This window comes from Neolamprologus brichardi, chromosome 18 (assembly GCF_056152115.1).
Source record: "Neolamprologus brichardi isolate AB-2024 chromosome 18, ASM5615211v1, whole genome shotgun sequence".
NCBI lineage: Eukaryota > Metazoa > Chordata > Actinopteri > Cichliformes > Cichlidae > Neolamprologus > Neolamprologus brichardi.
In genome coordinates this window covers 14018882-14031704 of record NC_142121.1, presented here as the reverse complement: position 1 = coordinate 14031704, position 12823 = coordinate 14018882, and the positions used below count along the sequence as shown (strand labels likewise).

The 12823-nt window shown below is 42.1% G+C and overlaps 1 protein-coding gene across 1 annotated transcript; it reads right to left on the bottom strand.

Annotated features, from left to right (window-relative positions):
* Positions 1-874: 874 nt before the first annotated feature.
* ralbp1 (ralA binding protein 1) lies at positions 875-11188 on the bottom strand. Its single transcript, XM_006792289.3, has 10 exons — positions 11115-11188; positions 8873-9175; positions 6353-6784; positions 5922-6271; positions 5253-5414; positions 4393-4524; positions 3954-4064; positions 3752-3873; positions 2775-2895; positions 875-2597 (listed from the first exon to the last, which is right to left on the bottom strand). The coding sequence occupies exons 2-10, from the start codon at positions 9120-9122 to the stop codon at positions 2295-2297; spliced, it is 1983 nt and encodes a 660-aa protein (XP_006792352.2). The 5' UTR covers positions 9123-9175; positions 11115-11188; the 3' UTR covers positions 875-2294.
* Between the last annotated feature and the right edge of the window lie 1635 nt (positions 11189-12823).

Genomic DNA, 12823 nt, shown 5'->3' with positions numbered 1-12823 from the left:
CTTCTATCAACAATTTAAGCTGCTGCTGCTGTTGTAATAATGAGGGGAATATTTTCTTGGCACATGCTGGGTGAAGTGAGCATCTTTGTAAACACAACCTAACTGAGTATTGTTGCTGACATGTTCATATCCTTATAGACATCTTTTTTATCCCTTTTTTGTTAACGGTACTCAAATGTCTCCAAATATCTTCACCACATCTCTATTCCATAGAGCACCTTTCACATATGGTGGAACAGGAGACTCAGCCAACCACTCAACAGTAATTGTGTAATGCTGTCATTATCTTTATGGTTAAATTTTTCCAGCACCTTGTTCAATCTGTGCCATGAAGACATAAGAATGAAGCCAAATCTAAAGGAACAAAAATGTTACAACTTTGTAATAACAAGTTGTACCTAATAAAATGCCCAGTGAAGGTATGTATAGCTCTATGGTTAATATTAATTGTATATCTATAGAGCCAACATTTCCTGAAATGCAGTAGACTATGCAAATCTACTCTTTTAAATTACAACCATTGCTTTCTTCCAAGAGAAAATGGTCATCATGTTATGTGAATTCAAGTCAAGCTTTAATTTTGAAAAGACAGTTCCTAACATCCGTTGTTCTCTTAGTTATTTTAGTCCTACTTGACAAGCCTAGTTTCCAAATCGGAAACCAGTTAAAGCCAAAAAAAAAAAAAGATGGGTGGTTCCACTATCTCTTGAGTAATTTGTTTTCAGAGTCAAAGTCCAGCTTTCTATTCTCTCAGAGATGCTCAGGTTTGTATTTAGGCAGATACTGTGTAATGGAAAATGAGAAGTACTAAATATGGAATACATGTCCAGGTAAACTTCAGGAAAAGAGACAGTGAGATAATTATTTTAGACTGACACTTTATTCTTCACAGCATTACTGTCTGTAACAATCAGCTACAAAAGCTCAGAACAATATGAAAATAACCTCACGAGAAGCTTCTGAGCCTGTTCTAGCAGTTTCATGGAATCAGGAGTCCAGATGAGATTGCATGGATTTGCCTGTGACCAAAGCAGGGCAGTCGCACTCGCGTAACTCCATACAGGTTATTAATGGTAAAAAAAAGAAAAGAAAACAGCAACAAGAAGACAAAACACGAAGAGCTGAAAATACAGTATGTTTGCAATTTTACAATAATGTACAGAAAAAGTAAGTCAGGACACATCTCTGCCTTAAATATTATCGAACAATGACGTTACGTTGCAGCAGACACGGATCAGCTGTGAAATGAAAGGATTGAAGAAAACCTCCACACATGAAGAGTACAAAACAAAGTGTCTCCACCCATATAGGAGGCAAAAAATAAATCATCAGCAGAGACTTGTTACATCCTCATTAAAACTGGTCAAATATGATCTCCCGCTCTTCCTCGTTAGTGCAGCGCAGGCAAAGGTAACTGAGAAGACGACTGCACTACGGAGCAAAGTGTGGCCTCCAGCTGTTCGTCTGCGTTTTGCAGCGATAAACACACATTTGTTATTTGGCTGTTTGTGTTTTCATCCACTGGTTAGTTGCGAGGTGCAACACTTCTCTGTATGAATCTGCCGTTCAAAAAAAGAAAACGAACCAGAGACTCTACAATATATTTATTTGTATATTCATATATTACTAAAAAGCTGCAACTTAAAATTAATGTACTTCTTGAATAGTCATCTGTGTACTTCAGAATACTACTTAAATATATAATATATAGATAGACCGATCATAAATTCTTCATCATTCAAAAAGCTTTTGTTATCAGTGGTTCTCTGGGGCATCCTCAAGTTATGGCACAGTGGTCTCTATCCAAAAGAAAAAGTCAAATTTGCATCAAGGTAAGGGACGAATCTGAGCGACAGGGACTGATGACATCTGTGGTCTAGTGATCGCTTCCTGACTTGCTCACCAGTGAGACATAATCTGCAATCTACCCTCTCTTACTCTCATTGCCTTCATTTCCCCTTCCTGCCCCTTCCTTCCTCCTTCATACAGGCTTGGCACGGCATATTTGAAAACGTGGTCCCTGCTAGTCTCTTACAGTGGTAGTCAGTTGTCCGCTACACCAGCTAAACCTAGCATTTGTTTGTTTTTTATTTTGCATGAGGATGTGAAAAAGAAGGTTAGGAAACCAAAGACGATATAAAAGGTTTTTCCTTGTCTGCCACTTGGTGGACACGGTCACTAATGAGCTCTGCAATGTGAAATCTCCAGCGGATAGCGAGCAACGCTGCAGGACAACTGGCCCACGGTAGAGACGAACACCAGCACAGACGACCATCAAAAGCATCACAGAGGTCTCACATGTTGGTGTCTCTCTTGTCTTTGTTTGGTGAAGGCTTTGATGGATCCTTAGCCGCCTTTCCGTTGGTGGTGGCAGCAGCTGCATCGGCGGTAGGAGCCACGGCAACAACGGAGCGCTTGGTTTGCTCATCGCTGCGGGCCTCCGGGCTCGGCTGTGTGGGTGGAGCCTGCTCGGCTGGCGGCTGGGCGGTCAACTCCTGCTGTAGCTTGTGGCTCTGCAGGAGGCGAAGCTGAACGCGGAGCTCCAAGATGGCCTCCTGCTCCTCGTGGATGGCCTGGTTCAGGTGAGTGTTTTTGTTCTTCAGGGCAACAAAGTACACATTCAGAGTTAGATCCTGTAAAACTCCAGCCAATACTTTCACTATTTTATTACCAGAAACAAAAGCATGCTGAGCTTCTGGAATATGAATAACCACAACTTTGTCAAACACCGCAGGACCACCGCAACAGGTAGTGGAGGCTGGATGCTTTCTCACCTCTAGTTCCTCGTTTTGCTTCTGCAGATCTTCCAGTATCATCTGCAGCTCTTCCTCATCCTCGCTCTCACTTTCGCTGTCTGATGAATACTCCTCTGTCTCGCTGCGACCCTGCTGCCGACTGCGGAGGAACACAATGCTGGCTTACTGCTAGGATCTAATGTCGTGTTTTATTTCATGGTCCCATAAACTTGTCCCGACCACGTACACGGTCTTAAAGCAATTTAAAGCAACTTAAAGCGGCTGCCAAATGTTGACTGGTTCACAGGTGAGCTGGAATAGAGCAGGGAGGGATACTGGAGTTCACTGGGAATGGGAAAAAACTTCAAAGATCAAAATACAGAGTATTAAAAGCACAGGCAGTGGCTGCAGTGGACACTTTTCATTGCTTTTAACACTCGGTTTCACTTCAGCTCTTTGTGTGTTATCACTTCGCTCTCCTCTGTGACTGGCTGATGGACCAACAACAGCACAAGCAAGAGTGGCCCATAGACCCATGTAGCCCATACACTTGTTGGGCCACATACTTGTATAATGCCTCTATCTGGCAACAGAGCTCACTCCAGGCAGACGGACTATCCCCGGACTTGAGTGGACAGCGAATGCACCATTTCTGCTCGACCATAAAACCAGAGGGAAAACATCATGGTTTTCTCTCAAACAGGCTCAAATGTCATCAGGGGTATTGCTGCTAATGAGGAGACATTCACAGGGGTTCACACAATGCAACGGTACCAGAGTGTTGTGCTGAAAACAACCCAATATGGTCCTTCACGCACAAATCAAAGGACACAACAAGACGTCCACTGAGGGATCTGAAATCAGCAGTCACACTGAAAATGATCTAAAGATCCGCAAGAAAATGTACCTGACTGGGACATTGACCACTTTTACATCAGGTATAGATTATAAATTTTACACTTCCAACACTGAAACTCTTTGTTCACACCTCATATTTAATCACTGTCCTCTTTTACCTCTGTATGTCTGCAATCTCTGCCCGCAGCCTCTCGATTTCCTCCTTCTCAGTAGCAATCTGTCTACGCAGCACCTGCTCAAGAGAGATCAGCTCCTCCTGCTCCGTCAGGATCTCATTCTCCTGATTATCGAGAGAACGAGAAGACGTTTAAAGGTTTTCTTGGCAAGCTGTTGATCGATGTGTTTTTATGAATTACTCACCTGCGCTAAAAGGAGGTTGATGACTTCCTCTTCATTCTCAGTCATCTCCTCCTTAGAAACGTCTTCCTTTGACAGGCTTGCTATCTCCTGGGCTATTTTACTCTCGCACTCCTAAAGCCCCACGGAGAGCAGACGCATACAGCACAGTTAGAAAGTAGTTCTAGATGAAATAACAAGACAATGCTTTAATCTTGGTCGATTCATCTGCATTTGCCTTTTTGTTGTTACTGTGTAGGGCCACATTATAGTTTATTAAGGACTCCCAGCTCAATTTAATACAGACTAAAGAAACAATCTTACTGCTGTTTCCTACCTTAATGAAGGTTATAATTTCTATACATCTCAGAAGAGGTGGAAATTCAAACCCTCACTGATATTACTGGGTATACGAACAGCTATTGAATCCAGAGAAACATAAATACTGACATAGACAGATTACCTGACGTTTGGCCTCCCTCAGTTTGCGTTTCAGAGCGGTCAGGATTCTCTGAACCTCCCAGAGCCGCTCCTCTTTGGACAAGTCCTTCACCCCTGCCTGCAGGTCCCGGTGCAGGCAGTTCAGGAGGAACTCCTACACACAAATACCTTCATAAATATTGGCTGAAATTTACTTGATGACAACAATCAGCTCAAGACAAGTAGAGGAGCCAAACACATTTAATAAAGTAGTCAATATGAGAATAAAAAAAGTCAAAGTATTAAGTAGCAAAATAAACCATATAATCTTTTTAAAAAGGGCGGTCTGAGATTCACGCATAACCACTTATAAATGACAGAAATAAAGGTAGTTGCTGTGGATAATCAACATGATTTGAGCATTATAGGACAAAAAAATCTACAATAACTTTTCAGTATATTCTAAGTTAGGTGATCTAGGAGGGATTGAGATGTGTGAGCCTCCTCTGGGATGTTTTATTGTTTTGGAAATCCAGGCCACGAAGGAACATTTTGTAATGTTAAAGAAACAACTTCAGCCCAGTGTTTTCTGGCATTTTCTTTTATATACAGGTGAGTTCTGGCACACTGAGAAACAAACCCAAGATAAAGATGTGTACTGCTGACAAGACACTTTAATATAAATAGAAAAGGCCTTAAAGCTGCATTACTATGTACTATGTTGTAACATTTTAAAACCTGCTTTAACGGAAAATCATCATCTGCTTATATTAAAAAAAAAAAAAATCCTTTTGCAGCAGATATTACGATATGAAGCAAAAGAATAAACTTTCTTTTGTTTTAAAACTCATTTGTTCAAACACTAAAATAGGCAGTCATTAGTTGCCACAGGACCGAACCCACCTGCCGTCTGATCTCCTCTTTGATGCTCTCCTGGGTCTCGGGCAGAGCCGGCATCGTCGCCATGTTGGACCAGCGGAGTGGCCGCACCACTGGCTTCAACACTACATCCCCAAACAGCTCCTTCACGTGGGTGAAGAACATGTAAAGGACACGATTCCCAATCTGGAAAGGAGGCACACGGATCACCAGAGGGAAACGAGCACAAAGCTGAATTGTATCTGCACCAGTTCCTCCACAATACAAATTCCTGCATGTTTATTTAGCCTGATTAAACTGGCCCTGGACTATGCTCATTAAGTGGGAGAAGTATTTATTTAACAGAGTTGTGGTGGCTGCAGCTGCTGGTTCAGAATAAGTGGAGCACCAACAGAGATGTCCCCTATGGGAATAAATTAGCTTCACTAAACTGGGCCAGGGTTTCAGAGATGAACTGACTCTTTGATCCAATAAAAATTCACTGGTTTGTTGCTAGGGGGAGGGTTGTTTTTTGTTTTTTTTGGCTATATCTGAGCCTGAGCCAAAGCGCCACATTATTATTTGATGTTTAGTTTTCCTGTTGCTAGAAAATTGATGTTCTCTGCCCCAGCTCATGATCTTCTTGCATATTTCTTCCCTTTCCCATGTAACGGCGCATTTGCATTTTCACTGATTGATCTCCTTCCCACTGACCTGTATGGTGGGGTTAAGGACGATGGAGATATTCTGAATATTCATCTTCGTCTCTGCCTCCCTGGCAATGACGTGGTCCATGTGTGTGACGAGCCAGGACAGAAGCAGTCGGCTCTCCAGCGGCACTTCGGTCAGCAGCCTCTGAAACTCCGTCACCTTTTCGGCCTCGACCTGCCGACCGCAAGCATCCTCGAACCACTGGGCCAAGTCTCGACCGAGTATGTTTTCGGGCAGCTCGCGGAGGTACTGCTTCAGCAGGCTGGCGACCGTGTGAGGGTCATACTCCTCCAGGCATGGGCACTCCTCTCGGTCATACGCAGCTTTCAGTTCATCTACTTTGGACTTCATACCTGAAAGAAAAAAAAGAGCCAATGTGAGTAATCAGAGACGTTGTTTTAAAAAAAAGGAGGTAAAATCAAAATGTTTGATACCTGAAACCCGGTAGATGCCCTCACACTTCATCCCATAATTTTCAATGTAGTCCACACACTCTCTAAAGATGGCTGGTAGCTGGATGCCATCATACAGAGCTGTCCTCTTGATAGCTTCAGCCAGCGGGGCTCCAAAGATGGGCCTGAAGGTGGGGGTCTCCACTGGGACCGGTTCTGCCTCTGTGGTTGGTTTCTTCTTCTTCTTCTTCTCCTTCCACTGTTTCACCACATCTGCAGCTGTCAGGTCCTTTGACTTCTTATCCTTGGCTTTGTCCTCTTTGGGACCCTTCTCTTTCACCTTAAAATCCTTTTCTTTCTTCTTGGAGAAGCTCGGCTTCTTGAACACGTGGATTCCCTTGGAGCGCTTCATTTTGGACGGGCTCTCTGCTTCGTCTGCCGAGCTGTCCTCCTGGAAGGCGGCGTATCCTTCCGCTGTGAAAGTAAATAAAGAGTAGAAGAGGCAGAAACCAGGTTAGATCTGAAGGGAGTAGCACCTCTGTTTTCTAATCTCCGTCCTATAACCGAACTATGATAGCAGTGAAACAGAAACAGGAAGAGAAACGGGTGAGAGAGAGAAGATAGCAGAGGAGGGGGAGAGTGAGGACTAGGAAAAGAGGTCAGCCACTGATTTAGCATAGCTCCCACTGCACCTTACAACGCTCCTCTCCAGAACAGCTCACTCTAAGCTTTTTTTAAAGTGATAGCGAGGGGCCCCTTGTCGCTTTCAACCTCCTAATTTTATCTACGCTGGGTTTCCCCAAGAATGGACTCTGCGTATCACACCGCTGCCTGAGACACACCTTCGCTGGGTTCAGTGGGCGTGTGCTGAATCTGTCCATCTCTTCCTCTCTCCCACCATATCCTGGTGTAGGAGCTAAATCCAGGCATGGAAAAATCATGACACAAAGTGGACGACGGTGAAAAACATCCCCAGCAGAGGAACATTTCTCACCACTGCAGCCATCAGGATGGAAACGTGGGAGTAGCTCGCCTCATTAGTACTGATGTGACCTTTAGCTCCCTCGGTAGCTCCCAGTTGTTAAAATACAATGTTTGAAATATTCTACATTTTTCTCCTTGTTGACGAATAACACACCCATGTGCCGCCCTCTAAAACGTATATTAAAAAAAATGTTGAAATCTAATCTTTGGCTCAATTAAACTAGATTATAGGGTTTGTAGTGATTTCTATTATGTAAAACCTGTCCTGCTGAGCCTGTGAGAACAACATCTGACAGCTTTTTATTACCAGACCTCATTTCCTGGTTGTTTGAAAATGGTTGCAAAGCTATAAAATCGTGCTTATTTCAGAAACCAGCCCAAGTCTGATTATAAATGTGTGTCCTGTTGTGTTCTACTGATGTCAGTATTTTCTGTTTATCTCACTGTTTTAACCTCTTGGTCTCAATTCAATTTTATTTATATGTTGCCAATCACCTCAAGGCACTTTATAATGTAAGGCAGAAACCCCACAATAATATAGATAACTCAAACAACCTGCTTTAAGCAAGAACTTGGCAAAAGTGGGAAGAAAAAACTCCCTTTTAACAGGAAGAAACCTGCAGCAGAACCAGGCTGAGGGAGGGGCGGGGTCATCTGCCAATACCATTTGCAGGTGAGGAGGAGACAGAACAAAAAAAGAAAAACACTGCGGAATAGAGCAGGCGCTAATAAGAACTAATCATTAAAGGGAAAGTGGTGTATAAACACAAAGTAAGTGAAAAAAAGGTCTTGTGAAGTATTTTGAGAGATGGGTGCCACTATAAAAGCACCTTTTTCTTTCAACTGTACAGTGTACTCTATTGGTTGCCATAATACTACAATACAACTAGAATTAAGGTGCTACTACAGTTTACTACATGATAATTCAAGCACAAGCAAACATAGCGATAGTGGTGATAACACAATCTATACTGCAGAGTTGGATATACTCAGTAAACTCTGGCCACCCTGCTTGGGTACCGTTACGTGGAAACACGAGGCCTTTTATGTAAACTCTGGACAACATCAGAGTTTACGTCTAATCAGAACTCGATACTGTCTGAAGTTGCCTTTTCCCACATAGCACACAGCAGGAGACGATAAGAGGGAAGTTCTCACTACTGGAGTTTAGATTAGAATGTCCTCAGTGTACACACTCACTCTCTTTGAAGTCAGCAAACAATTAAGTTCTTTGTTCCCAAGACTGGACTTCAGTCACACTTTGTGTTAGGGAGCTAAAGTTTAGATGTTAGATCTAACATTTGGGTTCTCGCGTGCATGTTTTTTCAGGTAATGCCTGGAAAAGTAAAAGGCTGTAGTGCATGTTGGAGAAGAACCAGATTATCATATTTCCACATCCAAGAAAACTGTTTTGTTTTTTTTTCTACACAGGTATACATATTTAGATGACCTGGTGCTAAAAAACTTTTTCAAAGTGCTATTTTCAGAGTCAAAAATAAGCCTGCAATCTCAAATAGTTCACTTGTGCTATACTGTCCTTCCCTCCCTCAATCCATGTTTCCCAAAAAAGCATCTTACTCCTTTTCTCCTTCTTCTTGAACTTGTTCTTCTTCTTGCTGTGCTCTTTGTCATCGTCGGAGACGTAGGCATCGGGAGGCTCGTGGTGATGTCCATCGTGAGGCGGCGATGGTTCCCCGGTGCGGTACAGCCCGGGGAATTTGGTGGGGCTGATTTCCTCAGAGCTCGGGGTGCGGGCCACGCCCCCGGGGTGCTCGGCCCTGCGCTGCTCTGCGGGGCTGCTACTGGGGGGCAGGAAGCACTCGGTCATGGCTGCTTTGGCCTAATCACTCCTCTGATTCACACGTCACCCCTCCATCACACCTGCAGTGACAGAAGTACAAAATTCTGACTTAAACCAGTGCTTCAACTCATTGTTCAAAAATCTTTTCTACAAAAACATCAGTAATTGTGCACCTTTTCAGCCATATAATCAGACTAGAGCGCTTAGCTCATTTGTTAATGTTTTTTTGTTTAATCTCAGGACCAGTGACTTAGATATATCCTGTGGATACCATGTGCTGTCTTTTACAACCTGTTCGGTATAACAGAGCTTAATTTTCTATGTTAGAGCACACTGCAACGATAGAAATATACTTTCACAGCAGTGCAGATAAACTCAAAACAGAATCCAATCATTGTCAGAGAAGTATGTCTACCACCAAAAAGAAATCTTCATTTTAAGATCAAGTTTTTAAAGTGAACGACAACATACCGCTTAAAGTTAAACATGTTTAACATAAGACTTTGCAGACAGCTGAGAGAATGTATGTAAAATAATCACGATCTGTAACCGAGCTTTAGATGTTAAGGTAGCAGAACAGTAAAACAAGCTGGAACTCTTTCCTGTGTCGTCGTTTTCTTTTGTTTCTAAACAGTACGATGATAATCCCTAAAAAAAATACAACTGCACCAGTAATGTCCACCCACCAGATGGGGCTTCTGTCATTCAAACAATCCCGCATCCAACATGTCAATCCAGACAGCTGGAGTAGGAAAAAACCAAACGATCACCTCACCAGTCAGAGACACAGTGACTTATCTGAAGCTCATCATCTCACATTACTGTAAATCATGTGATGGGCTGTATACAGACAGCTACCTGAAACAGCCCAATGGCTGTCCGCACTGTGGACGGCAAACAGAAAAAGGAAGTGCTGAGTACTTCCACATGTTTAAGGAAGTGAGTTAAATTACGTGACTGCACCTATTGATTCTAAGGTTTTGTAGGCTGAACATCATGATTATTATAGTTAACTAAAACTAGATGTGAAAAAGAAACATGTTAGGTAACTGGGATATAAAATAAGAAATGAAACCTTCATTTTAAACCAGTCATGAGTATCTATAAAAGGAGATAAAAGAAAATAAGTGCACACAGGAAATGTCAAGGTTATTTTTTTTCCTAATTTAGTCAATTCTGAAGAAACATGAGGAGGCTTCAGCGCAAGTGTTTGTTTGTTTTTAAGACTGTGATGTTTAGATGATTCATCAGTGTTGTGTTGGTCTTATCAGAGCTACTTACAAATACCCATCATATTACATATATAAAAGACTAAGACTGAAATAAAGAAAAGCTACACATAGTTCAATAGTAAAGACCAAGCTGAAGCTGGCAAACCCACTCTGGAAGCTAGTCTACAACTAACCTGGTCTGACAAAATGATCGTTTGAAGACAGACAACTGATGAAAAGTATACAGGTATGAAAACTCTGTTTAACATCTCCTAGATGATGGACATCAATACATAACAGAAATAGCTTCATTAGGGTGCGATGAATTCATGTTTTTCAAGAAAATAAGCAGCCACATTAAAGTATCCTAAATTAACTGGTTGCAAACAGATTATTCAAGCCTGACTCTCTTTTAATCTTCCTTAGCTTTGGGCAAATTAAATCACCATTTTCTGCTGGGTTCCTTAAAAATGACGTTAGAACAGCTGGCTACTTATTATCTGCTCACTTGTTTAAATAGCAAGGTTCGTTTCTGTATCTTCGATGAATTTAAAATGAATTTACAATCAAACTGTCACAGGGAGCTGCCCTCCTGTGAACGTAGGGCCCCATATGCTAACGACAGTTCAGCTAGCTGCCATCCTGCTAAGCTAGCTGGTTAGCCAGCCTATCAGTAGCGATAAAAACCGAAGATCCGTCCAAACAAAAACCAACATCTGATACACAGTTAGCTACAGATGGTAAACTATATTTGCTAACCGCTGCATTATGTTTAATAAGGCAAAACGCAAAAGGCGAGAAACTTTACCAAGTACTATCCCGTTCCGTTTATTTCACAGTATAGCTTCCGGCTGCCTGTATACCAAATAAACCCATCTGCGCTTGCGCTCAAGCACAAGTGCGTGTCGGGAAATGGAGTTAAAAGCAAATAGAAACGTGTTTAACTCAAGTGAAAGAAATAGTGAAACATCTGTGAGGGGAAAACAGGAGAAATATAACTGAGAAATATCATAGTCCTCTTCTTCTTGTTTCATGTGTTCCCTTCATGTTACCCCATCCATAGCATCCGCCTCTATCACACCAAACCTTTGTCTTCAAACTAACAAACACATATTTTACTCAGCAAGTTTGTTGTTACTCTAACTTCCAAACAGCAGTCACAGCCCTCGTCTCGGTCACAGGTTATTTTGAAGCATCTCTTCTTTTTCCTTAATCTTCCATCTGCCTTTGCTTTTCTTGAATGCAGCACAGAACCTGTCCCAGCTGTTCACACACTGCTGTGCCACAGTTATGTCCATAGGTGTTTGGACAATGACACATCTGTTTGCATTTTTTAAACAAGGGAGCAGGCATAATATGGCCATGAAACTGCTAATTAATTACTGTTGAGTGTCGGAAAAGGATTAGAGTGCGTGAAAAAAAATCCTAAATGTTTATTGCAAAACCTTTTTTCAATCCCCCGAATTACAGATTAAAGTAATAATTTATAAAAGAAACATTAATTTATATTTATTAAGACTGCAAACCAGTTATGGAGACCATAAACTCACCATAAAAGCATTTACTCATTTCTTGTATCAAGTCAGAAGTCACCATTTTCATAGACTCCAATATAAGGATTAATGCAATTTTAAGGCATGTCTGCCAACATCCAGAAGCTACTTCATTTTTTATATATAGTCTGTTAGCAACACTCTGGCAAAGTAGGTGGTAAAAATACACCTAGTAGTTGGTAGAAGTGGGTGCTTCATTTATTTGGAGATCCTACCACAAATGTATTTTCCTTTATAGGTTTCCTGGCTGAAAACAATCTGGAACTAATGGCGTATGTTTAGGCTGTGGTATCGTTTTGATCTTAGCCACAAGTTCACTGCTATTCAAGCCAGTGTACAAGAGAAACTGTCAAACTGTGTTTTTAAAAAGCAGCTAGAATCTAAATTTGGTGAAACCACATGCTATTCTCAATCATGTGTACTTTCCCGAGTGCTGCGGTCGGAGCCAGAAGACTGGTGGTCATCCTCACATATGAAATACATTATCCCTCTGATGATCTTTGTTGGCACCGTCGGCTCCAAACCGCACAGCTGCAGTGGTGAAATGAGGTCGTGATTCAATATAAAAAAAAAAAGACAAACAAGGTTTCATTGTGTCAGCCGGTGGAGGAGTCTGTGCAAACTGCTGTTGCATGCCAATTGGGAACACAATCAGTGATAGGGCACCCTGCTGCCTTTTGAAAATGTACTGGCATTACAAAGAGCATTTGTGTGTGGCGGTGAGAGATTGGCATCGGTAAATGTTCCCTTCTCCACCCACCCTCCCCACACCATTGCTTGCATGAGACGGTCGGTGAGCAGTGGAACACCTGTGGACCAGAATGGTATAATAACAACTTTGTTTCCCCAGGAAATGATGCGTTTCCTGACTTGGGCAACAGAAGAGCTGGAGACAGGCAACTAGGAAGACAAATATTTACCATTTCACTCATGCCATAAGCTTTTCACACATTTTTCCCCTCCC

Bases quoted from the DNA above. Each gene is read 5' to 3' on its own strand.
- ralbp1 (XM_006792289.3), bottom strand. From the start codon at position 9,122: ATGACCGAGTGCTTCCTGCCCCCCAGTAGCAGCCCCGCAGAGCAGCGC. The intron at 4,065-4,392 runs GTAATCTGTCTA...GTGGGGCTTTAG, and splicing joins TGAGGGAGGCCAAACGTCAG to GAGTGCGAGAGTAAAATAGC. The intron at 3,874-3,953 runs GTGAGTAATTCA...CTCGATAATCAG, and splicing joins TCAACCTCCTTTTAGCGCAG to GAGAATGAGATCCTGACGGA.